We start from the raw sequence: 24,460 nt of genomic DNA, 5'->3' as shown, positions 1-24,460 counted from the left end.
ATGTTCTTCTACTTTGGTCCAATTTTTAAAAAATTATTACTCTTCAACTTAGACATGCTGGCAGATTCTTAAATGTTAACATAATAGTACATGTAAATTTTAGATGTAGCTTATGTCTTAGTTTTCAGAAAAGTCTGAAATATCAAAATTTTGCTGAGGTTTTTGACAAATGTCCAGGCTACCTGACTTTGCCAATGGTTCCATCTATGAGATTCGCTCTTTGCTGTGCACCTACTACGTCCCTGGCTGGTACTAGGGATACAAGGGCAGATAAGATACAGCCTCAGCCTACAAGAAGTTTACCATCTATTAGGAAGAGACATGTAAACAGATCATTTCAATTTAATGTGATTCAGTAGAGCAAGAGTGGAAAATATATGGGGGTGGGGGAGGAAGAAAAATATACAATGTGTGGGAAAAAGAAAAAAAAAACATCTGAAATATTTTTATAAAACTAGAGCCCATATGTAACAGTGCTATGTAGTTCATTATTACCCATATGTGGAAAATAATATCCATATGTGCGTGTTCATCAAAGCTTCCCCCTGCCCTCGTTTAACCCTAAATTGGTAGGCTCTGTCCTTAAGTGACTTTCTGGATGCTTTCTGCTCTGTCAAGTGGTGCAGGCTTAGGGAAACTCTGAATAACATAAATATTAGCCTAAGTGAGACATAAGTCAAAAGGCTAATCCACAGGTTATGACGCATGCCAAAGCAACTTTCTAGATTCTCTATCTTTCTGTGCTTTTAGGGGGCCGGGAAATAGTCCATAATTCAGGTAACTTGGGGTCACCTCTATTTTTACTGGAACAATATGCAGTGATATGTCCAACTAAACTGCTCAGCCAGCCACTGCATGAGACATTTTGTTTTCCCTGTGGTACAATCCCCACTGAAGGCTTAGGCATGGCATCTAACTAGGTCTATGAGTTTTAAAGGCAGGGAAGAGAGATTTCAGAATCTTGGGGGGGCACATGGTATTTGAAAGATCACATTCAGTCCTGTGTCTTAAATTTGGAAAATCATAAAGAAACACCTCTTGTTTTGATAATACAAAGAAGAGAAAGTCAAGATTGATAATACTTTCCTACGGGCTGAGGATGGATAGGGGGTAGGTAAACGAAGAACCATGTTTCTGAGAAAGAGGCTTGGGATTCTTCTGTCAATCAAAAGGATGTAGTTTAAAAAGATCACTAACTAAAAAGATTACTCACTAAGTTATGAGTCCATGCAGGTCTGGGGCTCTGTATTCCTTCCTAGCCCAAATGCCTGGCATGTATTAAATACACACTAAATGTTCATTTGATGAAGCAGAATGAGCTAAACCTGCATTCAAGTCCAACATGTATCACACACTGGTAGTGTGACCTCGGTCAGATTAACTGACCACTACGACAATTCCCAGTACTGAACGGGAATGTCAGCAGCAGTCACCTCTTGGGGCTGTTCCGAGAACCTAATCATATGGACTTTTTTTTTTTCATTCATCCAGCAACTATCTATGGAACTCCTGCTATGTGCCTAGAACTGAACAAGTCACTAGAAAAATAATGACTTGAAGAGACATACTATCTCCACTTGGACTGACAATAAATAAAACAATGAATGTGATACAATTAGCACAGAGCCTGGAACATACGGAGTATGGACTTAAGAGAAGTTAATTACTATGACAACCCTCTGCCTCCCTCTTCATTGGCTTTTATTATGTGATCACATTTCAGATCAGTCGAAAGACTATGCTTTAAATAACATATGAGTCTTAGATACAATTTTCAAATGATGTATTTTAAGTCAAAGAAATTTTCTTAGGAAAGAACAAAGAGGATACAAATTAAATGATTCAATGACAAGTCGGGTCAAGGGATAACAAGGGAAAACATCAATGAAAAAGAGCATTTCCATTTGTTTCAATATTCCAATTTGGTGGTATCTTCCAAAGCTGGCCAGTAGGTACCAGGTGGTAGCTGACATCAGGAAGATACACACCACTCCTCTGACTTATTTGATCCATGCCCTCTTCCATCTCTAGCTAACAGCTGCTCACCTAGGATACAATTTCAGCGCGGACTCCTGCAGGGCTCTTCCTGATGGCCCAAACATCCCGTACATAGAACCTCCATGGCACCCATCACGCTGTTTATTTCCTACTAGGTGGGTGAGCCTTGGGGCTTATCTCCATATAGCCTGGACCTATCACAGGGCTGGGCAACCTATTTGGTGATCGATAAAAGGTCACTGAAATAAGTCATTACTGCAGGCTACCAGAAAGTCCTCTTCTCTCTTTGTTTTCTTAAAGGCCAAAGGTAATGTTAGATTAATTGTCACAGGGAATCTTTTCGACCCATCAGTTTTAGCTGTCAAGCTCGAGCTCAAAGAGTTTGAAGAACCTTTGTTCTTGAATTTGCAAGAGCTCCCTTCCAGGTTTTTGAAGCTACTTCCTCACAGATGTCTTGGAAGTCACCGAGCTCGGTGCTCGTGTTCTCCCAGATCTCTGGGTGTCTATTTATACGAGCTTCTCCAAAGCACTGGGAAAAGGGCACGGCTTGCCTGACAAGTCTTCTTATTTGGTGGCCAGTCTGTGGAAAGCATCCACGTTCAGGGACTAAAATAACCAGGCTGATAAAACTCCTTCGGTTTAAATCCCAAGTTCAAACACTACCCAGGAACACAAACCAAGGAAGAGGCCCCAGCTTCCAGCGTCAGGAAATACAGTTTGGAAGTCGGCAGAAATTGGCTGTGGGTCTCCTAACCCCAGTGTGACACAATATTCTCATCCTAGGAGCCAAGTTGTAAGCTTTTCTCAGATCCATAAAGCACATGTCTGCGCCCTATGAGGAGCTCCGGCTCTTTCTGAGAGTCTGCTCGAGTTCCGATCTGAAAGAATGCCATCTTCACAGAAACCCTGGTTCTCTAGAATGATACCATCTGCCACAGGCTGAGCTTCCTTTTCAGCCAAATACATTATTTATAACCTTTCTAATTGTGAAAAGGTAAGGGTGGAATTTTTCTACAGCCTGACTTCGATATGGTTAGAACATTCTGAACCTTTGCTCTCAAATACTGCAGGTCTCTGCATTTGAAAAACAAAAAACAACCCCCAAACCCATAAGGAATTGGTGGAAGTTACATAATTTTTCCAAAATATTCTATCCTGTCAACCCCCTGCTAGAATAGGACGTACACTGTTAAGTATGTATTTATAACACATTTAGAAAACCGAAGGAAGAGAGTTTTTTATTTTTCTCCTTGGTCATCTTAGGAGCCAAGGAAGAGGTTGGGGGGAGAGGTGAGGCCTTCTGAAAAAACGGTTCATCAACTGGGGAAAGGCAGTGATCTGATTACCCTTAAAATTGCTTTGCTGTGCCTTTAACATCAACAAAAAAACCCACCCCCAAACAATGCTAATCAGGTTATTCAATCATTTAAACCAAAACTGTTCATGCTTTTCTGCCAAATCAACCAACCACAGCAAAATCTGTTATCTCTGATTGCTCAGCTTCCAGTCAAAAAACCAGTTAACCCCGACTATACCAAAAGTTTTCCAAAATACCCTCAAAGCGCTGCGTGCTCATGGAGGAGAAAGAGAAAGCCATGCCATCTTTAAAGGGTAATTGGAGCGCTGGACCCTATTTGCATATTACAGTTCACTCTAATAAACTACACAGCCTGTACCGGAAGCCAGCAGGTCCCTAGCATTCATGGGATCTCCATACAGGCTTTCCGTGCACAATTTTTTTTTTTTTTTTTTTAACAGGACTGTGATATCATGATCAAAACTTACTAAAGACTTGTGGATGGTCTGACTGAGGTGGGAAGAGGTGCCAGAGCCTCTACAAAATGGTGGTTCACCCAAGTTTAAAGCTTTCAGGCTCCATCAGCAGAGAGGGCAAAAGCTACAACATCTTATTTACACAATTATCTAAATACGATTAAACAGCTGATGGACAAATATTAAACTGGAAAATGTATAGTCATTTCAGCTTAATGTAATCCTCTTTCTGTAAACACCCAAGATGATTTTTTTTCAACCAGAACAGTCCTGACATCTCATAAGCCTAAGGGTGAATAGCAAGAGATTGTTTTTGATAGTTATAAATATTCAAAAGACATGCAGACCATCTGCTTTCATAATACAGGTAAAGCAAGACTGAAATGGGGACTGCTGTATAAAAATGATTCTTTTAACAAAGTCTTCCTCTCCTCGAAAACTATAAAGACAGATGTCAAAAACTGTTTACACAGAGCAATCAGGAGCGTGCAAAATGTAATATTCCTTTTACACACAGTGCTTGCTAAAGAGATTTTTTTTTTCCTTTTTCTTCCCATCTGTGTGTTGCAACACATTTCTACAAGTTAAAAACATTTTTTTTTTCAAACAGAGATCTCATGAATACCCAAAAACATGCTATCTGGTTTCTGAATGCTAATTAATTTCAACTAAGGAATCTGAATATCTTGTTCTGTAGGAAGGAATGTATGTTTTGAATTGGAATACTCCAGAGACACAAGGGAAATCGTCTTGCACAGGTTTAATTCTGTAAGGCGATTTTTCATGGTTCTACCTTGTCTGTAATATATATCTGGTACATCCATGTCTTAAAATGAAAGCACATAACTGCTAATGTCTTTGGCATAAAGTCTAAAATAATTGTTTTCTGAAATAAATGTCCGTGCGTGCAGAATGTATATACAGAAACCTTTAACTTCTCAGGCGACACACAGTGATGCTTTATAAAGCCCCGCAGTTAATTTTCAGGGTTGGAACACTAATCTTGACAGTAACCTTTTTATGTATTGTATTAATGGCACAGAGACATTAAGCACCTTTTTATAATTTTCAATAAAATGAGCATTTACTGAACAATCTGTCAAACTGCTGGCTCTCTATTATTTTACATTTTTATTTTTTGACAAGTGTAACTTCACACACTCGGCTGGCCCTCCCCTCTCTCTAGGTCCGGCCTGCCTATGGCCTGAATTTTCACAGCAGGTTTTTAGATGTGCGTGGGAATCTTAAAGGTCAAATTTTAACTTCAGATCAAATGGAATCAACTCCACATTCAAACACTGTTTTAATAGGGATTCTCAGTAAATGGGGTTTTCTTTTCATCCCAAAGGATATCAAATACTACAAACAAGGCATCATAGGAGATGGTGACATGGAACGAATTTGTTGAAAATTCACAGGTAGTCCCCATCTGGTATTGAGGGAGGGGAGGAAGGGAATCGGGTTTCAATTTATGGGAAGCAAATGGCAGGATTTCTAAGTGTCATATTCTCTTTGTGATGTTAGCTTATGTTCCCCAAATCTTTCCCTCTGGATCCTTTATTGCTTTCTAAGCTATTCTCTTGGGAGATACAACTGGGGCATACTTGGCATCTCAATTTGTTGAGAAGAGACTAATCACTTCTAAATTTTACTTAAACTCCAGTTGCCATCGTTAAGGCTCTTGCCATCTTGATCAATCCCGGTGCCTTGAAAATGGCATCGTCACACAGAGTCACCCTTGTATCGTGCTAAAAATAGAAACTCGGTACAAAGCTCCAAAGGAGTACAAAGGGAAGCACAAAGAGAACCTGGGCAATTCTGTTTTAATTCTCTTACTACATTTCCTAAAGATGAAAATGTGACCGTTTCGAAGCACAGGAATTTTATGTAATGGTTTAAATAGCCAATTCATCATGTTTAAAGGAAATGCTGGCTCACAGTTCGTACGGCTTTTCCGCATAATTAAAGTAATTTTACATAAGGCCCAGATAATATCTTCTGACCAGATTCTCTATTCTATCTTTTTGTATAAGTATCATCTAGATCGTTCTTAATGCTACTGAAACCTTCTTATTCAAACGAATTGAATACATTGGTAAAGAGCTTAAATTAGAAAATATTTGCTAAAAAGCATACCGTTACTAAGGGCATGTAATATTTCAAACTAACTGCAGGCTTAGGTTTGCTCATCTGCAACATGAACGGAAATGAACTAGATAATCTGCAAGGTCCCTTCTAACAGCTTGAAGATTCTATGAGATCTATAGGCATTCCCAGACACAGGTCCTACAGGGTCTTCTTTAATGACTAAAGAAGATGCGATTGTTATACCCATCAACCATTCACTGTGCAGACATTACCAACTACAGTTTTATTTCTTAGGAAGGTTGGAGTCCCTCGGTATCTTGCTTATAATATGATTACTAAAAACATACTATCATTAAACATTATGCTACTCCAAACAGAATTTTCATAAGTTTTTCATTAGATAAATCTAGTGAGTTTTATTTGATTTTATAGCAAAAATCATTTCCTAAAATTCTAAATCCTGAGCACTGGGAATGCTTGCTCCTTCTTTCTCTGATGGCCCTTGTGTGGTTAAATCTCCCATTCTCTATGGAGATTAAAATTTCTCATATCTGTACTTAGAGATAGCAGAAAAAGATACCAAATTTGTATTAAATTCCAGAGGTCCTAAATAAAGCATTTTGAGAAACTTCAAGCCACAGAGCGGAAAAAAAAACTAGTCTGAACAATCCACTTTTCCAAAAGTAAATACTAGAATCAGACTCTGTAACTCTTCACAGGTTTTATACCCCTTCCTTCCTTGTACGAACGCTATTAGGTTTTTAAGCCACACTGCCTAAAAACTGGGGAGAAAAGTAAGACTGCTTTTTAGCTTTTTATGGGGCCAAAGACTTTCTTTGGGAGTCTCATGAATCCGACGGAAGCTCTCCCCACGTATATACTCCCCAAAAGAGGCTTGGAACTTCTGGGTCTGCACAAACCCTTGGGAGCCCACTGCGTGGGCAGTGGATCACACCCAGATCTGATCCAAGATTCCACAGGAGACTGAGGGCTGGGTCATGTCCTTGATTTCTGTGTTTTATTAGTTGTTAGTTGTTAGCCAAGACTTCCCACGTCTACTAAGTAAATAGAAACCGATGTCACCTCTGGATGAGGTCACAGAGAAAAATCAAATTAACCTAGCTCACCTCTACCCGTATTATGAAAACGCTTCACAGTTTAGGAAAATGCCATATACTGGTAATCACCTCTTTGGGAGTTATGGGGAAATGGTAAAAAAAAAAAATGTGCTGGACGGGCTGTCCGTCATGAAGTAAGGAGCTCAGTCCATCACCGGGTGCGTGAGAGCCAGGCTGAGCTGGTGCCTCCTGCAGAAGGGTGGACAGACCAAGCCCCTGAGGCCTGTTCTGCAATGGCTCAACACTTATCTCCACTTGCAGCTCTCTCTAAATTCAGGTGATTCTGGACCTTCACACCGCTGACTTTTACACACTAGATGTTTATAGCCCCAAACGGAGTCTCCAATGCCAAATGTGGCCTCTGGAACCTCAGCTGAGGGAGAGACATTGTGAGCTAACACGGGGTGGTACTTAACTGCTGGCATTTCCAGCTTGGCAGTGTCAGCAGCTTGGCAGTGTCAGCGTCTTGGTCTAAAAATCATTTGATTCTGCTATTGGTATTCCCCCCCGCCTTATTTTTTTTTTTTAATATGAGAAATAGACAAACCTAAATAGAGTAATAGTAGAAAAGCATGGATCTCAAATATAACGCAATTGAGACAAAATGAAACCTACTAGCCAAGCTGAAATACATAGTTGATTATAAAAGAAAAATTTTAAATGTGCACGGAAATATGTTGTTAAAGAGTGTGCTTAACAGTGACGTATAATTAGGTCTTTTATAGCAGTTTTTAGATCTCTGGGTCCCTTGTACCTCCCAAGACTATTGTTCTGCTTACAAACATAGAAGTTTTGTACATATACTCAAGAACAGTGACAATATAAGCAAAAATATGGGACAGCTTGGAATATCAGTAGGTTTTCTTAGAGGAAAATGTAGAAGTAATTTGCTCTCGGTAAGGTAAATTAAAAATTCAGAATTAAGTGTAATAGGAAATATATTTTGTAAAGTAGGATATTATAGATAAGACTACATATAAAATACTAGTAATAAAACTACTGACATAGTTTATAGGCTCAAGAAATAAACATGATGAAAATTCTATGAGTCTGTTTAGGTTTGACAAATATTCCTGAGATCCTACTATGTGTCAGATCTCTGAATGTGATGATGAATAAAACTTAGTCCCTTTGTGACCATCAATTACAGTGTACTCAGAGAACGGAGTTAGTCCACAGATAATTACAAAACAAAGTGGAAAGTGCTATTGGGGGGGGCATAAAGGAGGGACAGAGACTTGGATGTAGGGAGGGGGGGGTGGAGGGTAGTTAAAGGAAGGAACACTGGGAAAACTCACATCCAGAGGACAGTCCACACCAGGCATCTTTGACACTGTCCAGTCTAAGATACCACATCTGCTTAACTTTCAAATGTGCTTATTTAAAGCATCATGCTTGAGTTTTCCCCCCACTTGCATTTTAAGATGCATCAGACCTTTATACTGATTCTAAGGAGGGCGCTAAAAGCATTCCTTAAAGGTGAGAATGAGTTAGTTATAAAACGGCCCTTTAATTTTTTCACAAACGAAAAGTTCTTGGTTGTTTCCATAAAAAGTGACACTTGTACCAAAATCTTCTATGTTAGCAACAAAGTTTCTTAGACCCGCAAGTGCCCTTTCAAACTCTCAATCCCCAGGCTGTAGAAAAACAAGTATAATTCTCCTAACAATCCTGAAAAATTGGTACTATTATCTTGCTACTTTACAGATTTAAAAAATGAGGCATGGAGAGTCACTTGCCTGAATTTACAGAGCGGTAACGACAGAGCTCACATTCTTGACTCCCATGGAACGAATGCTATTAGCTTACTAATTATGTGATGGCAAAGAGCAGTGGCTGATGAAATATATCACTTCCAAAGATAGTTCCATTAAGAAATAAAAAGAAAATGAGATCGAGCTCTGCCCTATGTTAACATAATCGAGGAGATTCAACACATTTGGGGAAACATTTATTGTGACGTTTCATAAAGATAATACTCGTTTTGGTTTGCTCCACGTTTTTCAGTTGCATAGGAATAAGCGCTGGATTGATAGTAAAATGGGACAAGCCTAGGACAGTCGGGTGGTACCCAATGAGGAAATACCCTGTCTTGTCATCTAGATAAGAATGTGATTTCAAACGGTGCTAACAATTAAAGCTTTAATCGTTCTTAACTTTCAACATCATTTGCCTCTTTAACCTCTTTGAGTAAACTAAATTAGATTAGCATTTTCGTGGGGAAATATTGCCATACAAGAGAATAGTCTTTTGAAAAGGAGAAAGAAAAAGATGACTAAAGAGGATGAAGTTTTAGAGTAAGGATGAGAGAAAAGAAAAAGTTTCTTAAGTCAGCCACCTTCTCTACAATGCGGAATTCTGCAGCCTCCTGAATTGTCCCTAATGGAACTCCAGCACCCCATAATAATACTGCATATTAGAACCCACTACAATCTTACATTTCTGTAGCGCCCTTCATGCAAGGATCCCAGGGTGCTTTACAATCATTATGAGTTAAAATTAAAACTAAAGCACATACAATTCCTAACAGAACCATTTTAAAAATGCTAAGCAGAACAAATAACTTTTAAGTCTAGATTTAAAAGTCCCAACAGCAAGAGCGTTCCTTATTTCAATTGGCAATGAACTGCGGAGCCTGGCTGACGCTCTCTCCTGTTACGTTAAAGGCTCTGTTATGTTTTTTAATACTCAGAGCACCTTACAATCAAGCAGTTTCCAAAGAAAGAGGAAAAAATCTGGTGCGTGTAGTATCTGTTTTGATTATTCTGAATTTAGGGTTTTGTTTGTTTGTTTATGAGTTTGTTGGGGACCAAAATCTGACATGAAATAAAACAGGTTTAAAAAGCAAATCCAGAGAAAGCCCAACTTGAAATTTACGTAGTCATTCCGACAAAAGACACTCCAAAAGCACTTTAAAACTAGCTGTTTGAGCAAGAAAATCTGATTGATTAGCATGATTTGGTTAACTTTTTAAAAAAATTAGAAACTAGCATTTAATAGGCTTTCTCTCAGGCCATGTCTACTCCTAAGCCTTGGCAGTATTTATTATTCTGCAAATCAGAAAAAAATAGGGGAAATGCACTCATGATATGGTAATTTTCCTTGCATTAGTGATTTTGAGGTCAGAGGAAACCTGTTCAGATCTAAAACAAAGCGTAGGTAAAAATCTATTAAGTGAAAATGAAGTGCTTACTTCTGTCAAAGCACCCTCTAAATTGGCATGGCTTAGACTCTTTTATGTTTTATTCTTGTGAAGATAGTGGCCATAAAATATCTGAGATCAACCCATTTGAAGTCAGATGCTTTATTAAGTTTGGCTTTTTTGAAAGGTTACAGGGAACTAATATCAAGCTACAGTAAAACCCTTATGTATATAAACCGGCTAAAAATGAGCCTGGTAGATGAGACACAAAAAAGCAAATTTGCAATTTGGAGGACACGTCTATTGTAGATGCTACGTATTACATTATTAACACAGAACAGATATCTCACTAATTTGAAAGAGGTACTAGAGTGAAGTAATAACTGGTTCAAAAAAGGAGACAGAAAAAGTAATCTGATGTAAGTTTAGCAATTCACACAACTGCCCATTTAAGACTGGTTTGCCATTTCCTTTATGGATCTCGCCATTAATTGCTGAAAGTAGTAATAAAATCCAATTAGTATCTAGTACTTCCATGCCTGGCAAAGCAGATATTCATAACCTCGGACTCCCTTGGGCAGTAAGGTAAAAACTGGGAAAAGTTTTGCCATTTAAAAGAGGAAAGAAAAGCTCCTACGTGGAGCTTTTCCTCAAAATATATGATATTTAATGACAAGATTTACAATAGATTTACAATATTATGCTAGGAAGGGGCAGGTACAAAATCCTACAAGCAGATCTCAAACAGGAAACTTTAAATAGAGCTGCCAGTTATACCCTTGGTCATCACATTGAGCCAGTGAATGACTAAGGTCTATATTTTCACATAGACTCGAGAAATTGCCCACTGTTTCCCATGCAAATATCTAACGTTGTCTTGGGCTATTAGCGCAATTATACCTACTGATCCGGACAGGATGTAAGGACGGGGAGAAGTGACTGCCAACAGAGTTCTTACAGTCAAACTTTTTGGAACCTCCCAAATACCAGACTATCCCAGGAATCAGTCCCCGTGCTCTAAATCACCCTCGAATACTCTAAATTAGGGGCATGACGGTATTTTTAAAGTGAGTCAATGTAAGAATGACAAAATCAAAGATACAAAAACAAAACATACGTTAAAGAAAAATTTCAGCAGTAAGAATAAATACAGTTGGAAAACTGTAAGTAGTTATCAGTACTACAGAGAAATGTATTTTATAAAACATCAAATTAGTTGGAGAAAGGTTTTTTAAAAAGGCCTCTGTCTCTATCTATCTGTCTATCTATCTATCTATCTATCTATCTTTCCTTCCATCCATCCATCCATCCATCCATCCATCCATCCATCCATCCATCCATCCATCCATCCGAGAATACTTGATTAAGCTCACAGGGTCTGGGTATGAATTCTCACCCCTCTGCTTCACCTGCTCCGTAATCATGGGACTTGCTTAAACATTCCATGGCTCGGGTTCCTTAACTGAAAATGGGGATATAAAACCATATACCACTTAGGGTGACAGATACACTCTTGATACTGTAAAAGTACTAAATGAAAGTTACTATTATTTCAACTACTAAGATGTGTCACCCTTATTACTCCATAGGAAATAGAATGCCTGTCACACAGCAGACTGTCAATACCTATTTCTGAATGAATAAATATATGAATATGTGAATAAATTTCATAGGTTAGACTCTCATGTGAAATACAATATTTGAATACTGATGTTGGATATTCTCTGGAGAAAATGTGATTATTAATGTTTACTGGAATTTTTTTAGAGACGTCATTTTGGCCCCAAAATTATGAAAAAAATAATATAAAGTGCAGTTAAAAAATATATATATCTCTACAGCCTAACAGATAGGGATTTTTAAAATTGGTGCTTTGTATAATACAGACTGAAAACCAGCTGAACACAGGGGTTTATTAATGTCTATGGAAATGACTGTCAAGTTTCAGAGAATGGGCAGGGTTAAGCGCCAAGCTTCAGCAGGGCAAGGTGGCTTCTTTTTTCGCCTGTTTTGCCAGTACCTAATGAAAAGTCTGACACATTCTACACCCCTAGATGCTGTCAGAAAAAGGAAAACCAAAATATCATTTTTCTCCACGTTACTTCTAAATGGAACGTTCGAATTTAAATTCATTTTATATATCTTTTGCTACTTGAAAATAAAAATGACAGTTCTCACTGTATGGAGGACTCGGGCTTGGAGCTACTTTTCCCAGGTAAGAAATGAAACAGAAAGAACCGGCACCTTAAAAATATGAAAGTGGTGATGTGTGAGCGTGTGTGTGTTTGTGTACACAAATGTGAATGTGTGTGTGGTGGGCAAGGGTGGTAAAAATGCACATATATCAGATTAAAATCCCTTAGGAATATGTGACCTAAACTTTTTAGAAGGAAGACGCTAGTCTGGCAGAAGTAATAACTGACCTTTTACTTATGATACTTTTAACAAAACGAATCTATCCTTGTACTGAATGTATACATATTTATCTAATGTTCAATTTCTAAAACTTCAGGGGAAACTTAAAATGAAATCTATTTTTATTGTACATCAAAATATTTACTTTTTCAAATCCCAATTTACCTTCCAAATCCATACCCTCCAAGTTCCCATGACCATAAGCTTTCCTATCCCCACGTCAGACTTTATTCTCCCTTCCTTACTTGCAGGTCAGAATACAACACCCACCTTACCTAACCACATCCACTGAAAAAAGCAAGAGTAACAACACAGCGCCCAACCTCAGATCCCTAATGAGCTAAGGGTTTCTTATGCCTTAGAACAGTTTACAAAAATAAACAAACACGTGGTAGAAAAAACAATAAATGGATGTCAATCTATTTGGGCAGATTTATGATAGGAAATCAGTCACAGAAATAAAGGTCTGAGTTATAAGTCAAACCCCACGCACACTTAATGGAATTTCTGCGGCTAGAGAAAACCTTGCAAAGATTATCCAAGAAAACATTACTGCAGGAAAACCTAAGTCTTCATTTTAAAATCAACACACGAAAACGCATCCTTGGGAAAGGACTTTGGGGGTCAGTCACTAACCAGCATTTTGACTTTAATCTCTGCGAAAGATAACATCTTCTAGTTCTAAGATTGGAAGTGCAAACTGGACTTGCTCTTTGCAAGTAGGGGACAATCCTCCTGGGAGCACTGGAGGCATGGCCTGCCGGACACCCCAGGCAAATTCCTGGGGCTGCCCCTCCCCTTCCCTCCTGGCCGCTCCTCAGTAAAGGGAATCTCCTTGCCCACAGGGTGGACATTCTGCTCAGCATATCATTAGGGACCCAATGGCCATATTCAAGACTGGGCTATTTTACCATATTAAACAAAACCAAATCCTTAATGTACAGCAAAATGGGCATGCTGAATTGTATGCTAAGAGTCCTCACGTGAATGAATCAAAACTCCACAGGAGGGGAAAAAGTCTTAAGCTGTAGCATTTCTTGCTGTTAGGTCCCATTTTGTACAAGACTGAGGCCGTATTTATTATTTGCTAGGCATTTTGCACCACAGCATCTTCATCACCAAATCTCACCAGGGAGGAAAAAAAGAGCAGTTTTACCAAGCTCAGCATATATTTGGGGCTGAGGCCTTAGAGTGCCTGCATTTCCTCTAACTAATAACTTCTGACAGAAGAGAAAATAAAGAAGCAAATGGAAAATAGTCCATAATTAAAACATTCCGAATTGAGTATCAGATTCACGAATTCATTCTAGAGAAATAGAAGATGATGCAGCAGAATATAAAATAACCCCCTCATTTAGAGAACAAGTTGCACTTTTTCATAATATTAGATATTAAATTAATTTCAAATATTTGCTGCCACTGCTGAACGATGTATACTTTTACAATTTTTTTTTTTTTTTTAAAGAAAGGAAGATTGTAATTACAACTGATGTTGAAGTTACAGCCTAGTTTCACCACTTAAGGATGACAGCAGGGTCCCCAGCTACCCAGGCCCACATGTTCCTCTCGAGGCCTCTCTATAGAAATTCACCCATGTCTGACTCCAAAACCAAGTCCTGAATTTCATTTTGTCAATTCTGTTTAACATTATAATAGTTTGTATTTAATTCATTTCCCATGATAACATTAAGTAAACTCACAATTGTATTTATAAGCTATAGTGAGGTAGAGTTTATTGGCTGAATGTTGATGTCATTTAACAATTAGTTCTCACTGCCTGTTTCAATAAATACTTATACTAGCATCCTCTTCTCCGGCTCACAGTAAATGCCTTAAATCTCTGCCTTCCCAAATCAATGGGACACTTAGTAACATGAAGATACATGAGATTCCTATAGTGGGTATTTATATGTATTTTAACGCTGAGTTAACAAACAAACAAATAAACCAGCCTTTAATTCTAGGACATTTCAAATTTTCAAATGCTGAAACTAAGTGACAAACTATCTGGAGTTGTCTGCAAAATCCAAAGCCCCAGAGGTAAGTCACCTGCTTCATTATATCATCCTATTGATTTAACTGTGTTTAATTAATTTAAATTACTTTTATTCGACGGTTATAAATTCACATCCTGCCTACTCCAAGGGTGAGAGAGAGAGAAAGAGAAGATCAGCTAAAATGACAAAAAGACTTTGCTCTGATTTTCAAGAAACGGACACTTAACACCAGAGAATATTTTACCTGTGGCCATAGCTTACCTTAAAAGAATATAAAAAGCCATCAATAACTGTAAACTTAATTCATTTGCTTCATTCCTAGAATTGCTAACAAATAACAAAGTAAAGTTGATGGACTGTAACGCAGCAAACCTGCAATACATGGAGGTTCCATGAAACGGCAGCACAAAAGGCCACAACCTTCCTTCCAAAGGTACCCATGTATCTTCACGGCCATCACATTAGAAACACATTTTGAGAATATCTCAGTTGCAGAAATGTTTACGGCACTCATTCAGTTCAAGTCCAAATGACTGACAGACTAACATTCACACTTACATTTTAAACTTGCATTGAAAGAAAAACTTTAAAAATTTAGTAAAAATCTAGTTAGACCAGCACTTCAACTATACTCTATGGTGGCATGACCTTCACTGGTGTGGGCACTGAGAGATGACATTACGACACAGTTACGTCGTGACCACACGAGCAGCCCATGAAGAGCGGGTTCACAGCATCCTTTCTTTTTTATTTGAAATCAGCTCTGCATCATCAAAAGTGATGTTTGGCTTTACATTTAGAAACAGAGGCAATCTCTCAGTAGAGTTTTAATTGCCCCTCTACCAAAATTCACTCTAAAAACTCAAGTACAATAATAATAAATCTTTGTCTGATTTCAAAAATCCCTGATGGTATGACAGGCGTCTCAGAGGAAAACATATGATCTCACTAAAAAATAAAAAGCTGGGGTGTGTAAACCAATGCCATAAAACTGGTGACAAAATCCTGATAAATAATAACTATTTAATCTTTAGTTACAGGGAAGAGATTTCTGTTTTCTGTTCTTACTTAAAAAATTTTTTTTTTACTAAATGCTATTTCTTCTTTTTTTTTTTTTTTGGTAATGAACAAAGTATCCAAAAACTAAACTATACTCTTGTTTTATTGAGGTAGCATGGTGCAGTTCTGAACATTAACACTTCCAATGCCCTTGCACTCACCTAGGGGTGCTTGGAAGTTATACCACCTTTATTCCCTTAAACAAAGGCTCTCAGGACAATGTAGCTTCCAAGCTCAGAGCACTCAAGAGGAGGAATCTACAATCGAGCTAGTGTAGAGTTCTGCTGAGCTGTTTTTCCTCCGCTCTTTTCCCCAAGGGGGAAAAAGTGTAAAGGCTCTGGTTCAGGACGAATAGGGGATATTTTTGAAAGTCACCAGCGGTCAAGTCACTTTGCCTTTTGGGGAGATTCTTGCTTCCGATGCCAGTTGCTTTAGACTAGGGAACCCTATTACACCTCCAACTAGGGCTGCCCACAATGTCCTATCATTTAGGACAGGCAATGCCAAGTACCTGTGAGAGGGGGCACTCCTTGGCCAAGGAACTCTGATTCATATCCTTCAGTAAGTCCTTCAGCGCATTCCTGACGGTGGTGTGGGACCACTGTTCTGGAGGCAGGTCTTCTAGTTTGGGGCAACTATTGGAGACACAGATTAGAAAGGGGATTATGACCAGATCGCATCCTGCTGCAGAACGTTCCTTTAAGACAGACAGATTTCATTTTGCGCATCAAACAGATGCATCTGGAGATTGCTCTCGGTCTCCTGATTGTTCCGATTAGTTAATTACTTTATACAACACATCTGCTGTATCGATGCATGAATTATACATCAGCTGCCTGTGGTGGCTATTTTTTCACGTTACTTCTACCTTCCTGCTCTGATGTGCTTGGGAAGACAATTTAAGGTGTGCTGCTTTCTCACGAGCCATGGTGAAAAACAGGAACGTGGGAACACTTTCCTTTCAGGACTCTGTTCATATGAGTTAAAATGGTAAAAAATATATATACACATAAATGAAGAAGAGCTCGGCAATAGCGAATAAGGCATTCTTTCACAAAATGTACACAGATGGCACTGTTCATGATATGCAAAAATATTTTTCTCTTAAGTAAACTTTATGTAAAATGCCTTCTTGTAATGCATCATTTAATCCACTGCACATACAAAGTCTCGTCGTCTGATAACCTGCACAGATCGATGCATTTGGGGGGAAGGTTGCTTTTTAATGACAGATTGAAGTTAGGAAAATAAAGCAGAAGGGGTAAAGTAACAAAATCAATTTGGGTTAGCCTTTCTGAAACACAGAGTAAATCACAACTGAAGGGTGACCAGAGATGCTTTATTTCAGATGATCAGGTAAGTAGAATATTCTGCCCTGGAGTTGCTGTCCTGACTCACCTGTGTAACTGAATTTTCAATGTGACCACATGATACACATCTTGAAGCATATCTGCTACCGTAGCATCAGGGGCATCAGTCACATAAGACAGTGGGACTGGATTCCACTTTCCAACCTGGATTAGTCCTATTCCAGATAAAGAGAATATGTCACTAACTACTTTACCCTTCAGATAACATATCTAGTAGAAGGTTTGTTCTTTTTCTTTTTTAATTGCCCCCCACCACAAGCAATATTGTTATTTTTTTGAATGATTCCCTTCCCTCTAAAAGGCAGGTCAATGAAAATATTCACAGCTTAGCTTTCTAAATTGTGAAATTATGTAAATGACGGTGGGGTTGTTTATTATTTTGGAAGTAAAACCCCATCAATAAAACCTAGGCAGAGGCCACATTTTCCTAACTTGCAGGAAGTTCTAATAAGACATAGCTGAACCAGTTCTAAATGGCTTTACGATTTAGATAAGATTCTCTACTGCAATGGGAATCAGCATTGAAAAATACTTTACAGCCCATAAAACCATCAGAAACAGAATAAAAGAAACAGAACTAGATATTCAGTCATAAATGCAAATTGACTCTCAACAGTCCATCTGCTCAAATACGTTCCTCACTTCCTTGTGGGTCCTCAGTGGAGCAGATTATTAAGGTCAATAAGCATACTAATGATTCAGCTGAAGTAATTTAAAAAAAAAAAATCTACCTCGACATTCCACATGAGCAAAATGTGTGTTAACTAAACCAAACTGAATTAAGCCAATTTTTTAAAGCCACAGTCTAGAAGGAACCCATGTAACACACAGGCTACAGTTTTTTGAATGGAAATATTCAGTTGCTTTCTCTGCAAGGTAAACAAAGGATGCCAAGCAATTTTTCCAACCCCACGTCTGCATTATTTACCTTTGGCCTGGGCAGCAGAGCTATGCGAATAACCCAGAGACAGCAAGGCCATTTCAATCAGCTGGTTGAAAAGCATATCCTTCCTCACCAACACAAATTCTGCATGTTCCTCCTTGCAATCGTACTCAATGGCATTTTCATAATGTTCCACCACGCAGAAAACCGGTAGCATGGTTCCTATCAAGGACACAGAGGAAAAAGAGACGCAAACCAACGATCTTCAGAAATACAGTCGGGGGGGGGGGAGGAAAAACGAAGCCGTGAAAATAAATCTTCAACACAGTGAGAGAAGGGGCGGCTGTGTTTCCAAGGCAGACAGGGCACAGAGATCCAGGCGCACACACACACACATACACCTGCCTTTATTTTTATTTTTTTAAGTTGTAAGAGAAATACTGAAACAGAATGGGAACTTGGCCCTGAGGTAACTTGGGCTCTGCTTTAATTTTAACAGTGCGTTTCCCCACATCAATTAATGCAGAACTACCTTTTTGATCAAATCATAAGGCTGATGAGAGAGGAGCCAGGGTCTCGTCTGACCTGCTGTGAGTGGTACCCGGTGTGCAAACGCAATTCGCTACGCTTGTCCTCGAAAGAACCCACCTTTGGGCTTCCTACAGACTTTTGTTAACATTAAACGTTCATTGTCTGTATCCAAACAAATTATATTTGATGATAAAATCATTAGCATTTTCCTCCTTTTTTAAGACCTTGACTTTAACGAGTCCATAGAAGAAACACAAAACTTAACCAAACTGATGTTCAAAATACACGATTTCAATATGTGCATACTGCAGATGAATAAGATTTTACTCTGATGGCTACTCATTTAATCTATCTGACTAAAAAGATATCACAGTAACCACATGTCTTTAAAATGAACAATCTTTGCTACAGCAAATGGGATAAAAATGAGAGGAAAGGAAACTGGCCTCATCAGGGCATCTTAGGATACAGGAATCTGCATAGACTTGAGGTGTTCTCTCTTTATTTACTGTAATCCCACGTAATAACTCAGTAGCCAGATGATTAACAAACACAGGCCACACCACTGTTAGCAAAGCAGTTTCTAGAAACAGAAATCACGGAACGTGGTAGTACTCGAGGTGTTTACGCAGCGCACTGTCAGACTTCCAGAGATAAACGGAAAAGGGTTAAAAGCAGATGCATCTGAACTATACTGTGGCAAGCTGCCAGGAGGGTATCATCTTTAGCATAAATGATGACTAGGGTTACTTTAACAGGGCACCCAGGATCCCCAATTAGTCCTATCACATTAATGCCTCTATAAGCTCTGCCCTCTGGACTCACAGAATCCAACCAACTTCTGAAGGTGTCGAGTGCCTGCCAAGCACAGATAAAAATCAGGATTTCCTCCTGACACTAGGGATGCCCTTTAAAAACGCCCTCCTTGCTTGTTGCTGCTGAACAAAGCCGGCAGTAAAAGCAGCTACATTTTTCTACGTGTGCATCTACCCCACAGCTTCAGTGAACTGTTCACAAGAGATTCTAGCTCTGACAAATAAACCCCTTTAGGTTTACTTAGAAAGGCTCGCAAACTCATTTGGAGGGACCCAACAGGCTAGGGATGAAAAACAAGCTGCGGAGCTTGCCAATATTCATGTCACTCGTTCGGCTGTTTTATACCAGAGACAGAACCCATCAGGGATCAGAAAGAGACTGGGGGAGACCACAGCAAAAACAGCAGTATGCAAACGGGTGATTTCTTCCTTGGCTGGAAGGTACTTTGGCAAAACCTTCTAAACAAATAAACAAAAACCTCCAACCCCTTTTCTTAAGGTGTGCTTTCTCATCCCGGCCCCACTTTTTATCTAGCGCCTGTCAAACAGAAACCCTGCACTGGAAAAAGAAGGTTAAAAAAAATACTACCACCACCACCAAAAGGCTGTAGGAATTTTGTTGCTTGAAGTAAGCAGAGAAACTTCTACAATTAAACTGCATTTTTAAAATGTCACTATGAATGCAATGCTTAAAAAAAAAGCACTTGAGCAGGAAGTGAAATTACTGTACTTTGGTTTCTCCTCCCCGTCCTGAGGTCTTCAAAGAATTGGGTTACTAATACAACAAAAACATACACATTGATTTCTCCTCTTATAGAATGATACAGACCTGTTCTGCTCTTTGCTTCTCCTGAGACCTATGAAATAACTGTAGGTTTTTCAAACTGTTGAAATATATGAGAGTTGTTTTGGACTTTATTTAGAGGGACCCTGTAAGATCATTAAGGTGGCTACTGATAAAGCGACAACAGTAGCCTTTAATTCCCAATCTAGCTACTAAACCTTCCAGCAAACTGTCACATTGTCCTCCGGATGCTGGGAGTCAAGCTGAACAGGGGACTTCTCTGAACTGTCTGATTATTTGTGTAAGCGCTGGACGAGGCTTCCAACTCCACCAACTTCATAACCTTCCAGCATGGAAAGGGGAGTGCGCTGGTCACTGCTGACTGCTAAAAATACCCCATGATTTAAACCTGAAGGCAGTCTTAGGAGCTTTTGCTGAAGGTTTATGAGCCTGTGTAAACAGCACGTCTGCCATAAGGAGCAGTGAAGTCTGTAGAATCCTTGTCTAAAACTGTCCTGGCATTAAAGTTTGCTGTGCAAATATCACATAATACCAGAGACAGCTGAAATCTCCTATTTAGGAATTTATGGAACTTACATGTTTGCAGGCGTCAGAAAGTCTTTTTTATAGAGCCCCAGTGCTTCGCCGTACAATATTAATGCACTCTGTTTGAAAAAGCCGTAATAAATTATATTTTTAATGCTCTTACCCTGGCTTTCTTAAGATGCATACATTCTTGGCAAACAATCAATAAATAGGGTAATCATGAGGAGAGGCCAAAGAATTTGCTGAAGTGCTGTTTTTCCATTTTTAATAGATAAAGATCTAACAATACAGACTGCTGTGTCTGTTCATTTCAGGATCAATATATTCTTTGTTTTCGCCAAACCAAGGAAAAAATAAATGATTGTATGATAAATGTTATGCATCAAACACAATGAAATTCCTCTGCTTGCTAACTTTATCTACTTAATATTCTTGGTTGCTACAAGATGGCATTTTTATCCTCTGCTTTAGCAAATGTAAGGAAAATCTGAATCCTATACACAGTTATTCGGAGACAAATAAAGACCTTCTAAGGCCCACACATTATGCCCAGGATAGGCAATGATTTATAGAAACAACAGTGCTGAATGCAAAGTTATTCAACTGCATCAATGGAATATAAAATTGGTAGAAAGGAATCACACAGTTACATACCCTCTCCTTATAAACTTGCCTAGATCTGCCCTTCTTTTATCAAAAATACCCAATTACAGCAAAAGGGAGACACTAGAATCTTCAGGTTTTTCGCTACTAAATGATGAGTTTGCTCTGAAGAAAACAAACCACCAAAAAAGCCCAACATCACAAAACTTTTATATCATATTGCAGAAGACTTCCATTATCTGTGAAACTGCCTTACAACCAGTAATCCTATGAAAAAGCTAGGTTGGTTCTCAAACAATGGAAATGTCTTATTCTTTTTTTTTTTTTTAGTATTTATTTATTTATTTAGCTGTGTCGGGTGTTGGTTGCAGCATGTGGGATCTAGCTCCCTGACCAGGGATCGAACCTGGGCCCCCTGCACTGGGAGCGTGAGTCTTAGCCACTGGACCACTAGGGAAGTCCCACATGTCTTCTTCTTACTCAGGGTTAGTTTCAGCAATAGCCACCTCTGTACGCTCTACTACAATAACATCTTCTCGATGGAAGCCTCGTGTAACTGAGACAATGACATTTAATTCAGTTCTTATTGTCCACAACATCCAAAGACTCCAGTCTATAGGGGAGTAAGATGCTCTGCTCAAGGCACGGAGCCTACACTTTCAAACATGGCTGAACCTACAGCCAGAAATGTAACTAACTTCAGATCAGAAAGAGAATCAAGGAAAAGAACGTAACAAAGAAGCCTTCTGCCTCTCCACACGGACACCAAGTGGCCTTGGGTGAACACAGGGCTTGCAGCCTTCCAGGATTTGTATCGAAAGTATTTACCTTTCCTAAGGTTGCTTTTCATCAGATGGCCCGAGTGTTTTAAAGGTACTCCCTGCATTTTTGCACCTGTGCTCCCAAGCCTTCCTCTTCCTAGTGGGCTCCCGTTCTGCTCCAGGCGGGCAATCTTGGCTGGTGGACCCTTCGGATCGCTCACATTGTTAGACATTTCTGAATGTTCTTTCCCCTGAGTTGCTTCGTTCAAATGATCCATACTCAGTTACTCTAAAGATCACCTGCCAGAATTTAAAAAGAAGACATGTTATAATTGGGTGGGGGTCTCCACATCTCTCTCTCTCTCTGTATATGTAACACCATGTATATGTTTTATCCTGGATGCTTCTCTCTTATTTGTAAAATTGCTTAACTGGACATATAATATAATGCAGACATTACTCTATTTCTAGATCACAGCATTATATTTCCATTCAAGGTAACAGAATAATTTGCGGAAATTGTACCAACACACATGAACGAAAAGATAATTTGTCACCTACCAGCAAAACTAACTGGGGAGGTGGGTGCGGGGGGAATGGGCTTACTTTTAGAACAAGAATTTACAAGTATAGCTAAAGAGAAAATAAATTGTATTTATGTAGTCCCAATTTTTAAAAATTAGAAACTTAATACAGAACACAATAACAACACTTTAATCAAAGATGGAAAGATTATCACAGTCCAAAATATTAGTTAGATCTGATGTCTTTGCTTATATTTTTATATGCAGTTTAATTCTCATTAAGAAAATATATCTACATACGTATACACCACCTCAAAAGGTAGCAAACTTCTGCTTTTGAAACTCTCTATTGGCTTTACAGTTAATTTGTAGAAAAACTTTTCTACTGTCAAAGTATCAAGAGTTACATGACCTGTTTTAAAGATTTAGTCAAGTCTTGTCTCAAACATGTGACTGAATCATTCCACCCCTAAGCAAATGGATAGAAGTAGAGGATTTCTTCAAATAGCCCCGGTACTGAAGTGTTACAACTCACATGTCTTAGGGTTAATATTTCGGGGTCCTTTAGTAATAGAATGCTGTTAACAATTTAAATAGCAAAAATTTTGAAAATATTTCATAATACACACATTAGATTGAAGCGCTAAACTCGCTTTGAAAAAAATCTTGATAATTTCAGTAAAACACAATTGCCAGTGTTCAAAAATAATCTCAGCATGCAAAGAAGTCAACATCTCAATTAACTTCAGAAAAAATTAACATAATTATTTTCAGTTGTATTATACATTGGACATCAATTTTCATACTGTTTATAATTAAGTAGTACATTATCAAACTCCCTTCTAAAATACAGTTTTAACTAGCATTAATACGAACAGATGAGTAGAATTCTTTTATGAACTTTCATGGTACTTGAAGCACTGAGTTCACCGACACTAAGGGAGAGGGGAGCATATATAGAAAAACCAGAGACAATATGAGAATTATCACTTTTCTCCAGCTGTCTGGTAATTCGACATATCTTTCCCTTAAAAAAAAAATACATATACATATATACACACACACACACACACACACACACACACACACACACTATACCGAAGAAGCTACTCAGATCCAGATTTGAAAGCGAGCTTGTGTTATTAGCATGGCCTTTCTGTAAGCATTTATTTTCCCCCCTCTGTTTAACTGTAGATTACTTTGTCCATTATAATCAAGGAAAGAGGTGATGGGGAGGGGAGAGCAATGATAATCTGTAGGTTTAAAAGCAACCTTAAGAATGTCAATTGAAGAACTATAAAGTTAGAGAAATAATGGCTATTTATCCTTGTACTCCAGGGTGGCACACTGAGACCAAAGGTCTACCGTTGATCGAGGTCCCATCTGTTTTTGGTTATGAGGTTCATTAACAATAAATGTGCCTCTTTTAACCACTTTTTATCAAGATTACTCTTTTCCACTAATATTAAACTGTAGTCTAAAGCCAAAATTAGTGGTGATTATTAACTTATTCAAAACACGCTTTATAACGCTTCATATGGGTTACAGTACAGAGCTGCTTCTCCTGAAATTGGCTGCCTTACCCTAGAGCGGAAGATGAATTTTAAAACATATGACTTGAAAAGAAAATACTTAACCCATGGGGAAATTTAAGAGCAAAAAAAAAAAAAAGAGGGGGGAGTAGATAAAAGCATCAAAGTTAATGCTACAAAACATATTAAGTAGTCATGAGGCTTAACAGCGTTATAAACTGTACAGTAAAGTGTTAGATGATAATTTAGTTAATGTATTGACAATCAAAACATCATATAGGTCATGCAAAATTGTCCTTCGAATGAATACCCACCTATAAGCAGCTATCAAACTCAGTCATCTTGTAAAAAGCTCTACATTATAAAACAAAATTACATGCACATAAAACGCCCAATTTACTCATTTAAACTCTACGCCCAAGGCTAAAGTTCACCAAACCTGAGTTTGGAATTGCAAAGAGCAACCTCCACGGGGCCCGCTGGACTGACAGCACGGGAACTAACTACAGTCTCAACAGATG

General features: G+C 38.5%; 1 protein-coding gene across 6 annotated transcripts in view; it reads right to left on the bottom strand.

The window, feature by feature from the left end:
• SATB1 (SATB homeobox 1) overlaps positions 1-24,460 on the bottom strand; it is a 99,405-nt gene that overhangs the window by 53,104 nt on the left and 21,841 nt on the right. For 3 of the 6 annotated variants that reach the window (XM_049710194.1, XM_049710192.1, XM_049710195.1), the window contains exons 2-5: positions 21,951-22,170; positions 17,889-18,065; positions 16,989-17,115; positions 16,102-16,225 (exon numbers count right to left, since the gene is read on the bottom strand). In XM_049710194.1, coding sequence (XP_049566151.1) covers positions 16,102-16,225; positions 16,989-17,115; positions 17,889-18,065; positions 21,951-22,161 — 639 coding nt within the window. In that variant the 5' untranslated portion in view covers positions 22,162-22,170. Of the gene's footprint in view, positions 1-16,101; positions 16,226-16,988; positions 17,116-17,888; positions 18,066-21,950; positions 22,184-24,460 lie in introns of those variants that run through there. The other 3 variants (XM_049710193.1, XM_033432009.2, XM_033432014.2) reach the window with 3 other exon arrangements.

Source organism: Orcinus orca, chromosome 5, assembly GCF_937001465.1.
Source record: "Orcinus orca chromosome 5, mOrcOrc1.1, whole genome shotgun sequence".
Taxonomy (NCBI): domain Eukaryota; kingdom Metazoa; phylum Chordata; class Mammalia; order Artiodactyla; family Delphinidae; genus Orcinus; species Orcinus orca.
Note: the sequence above shows the minus strand (reverse complement) of the source record. Positions and strands in the feature narration are given on the sequence as shown.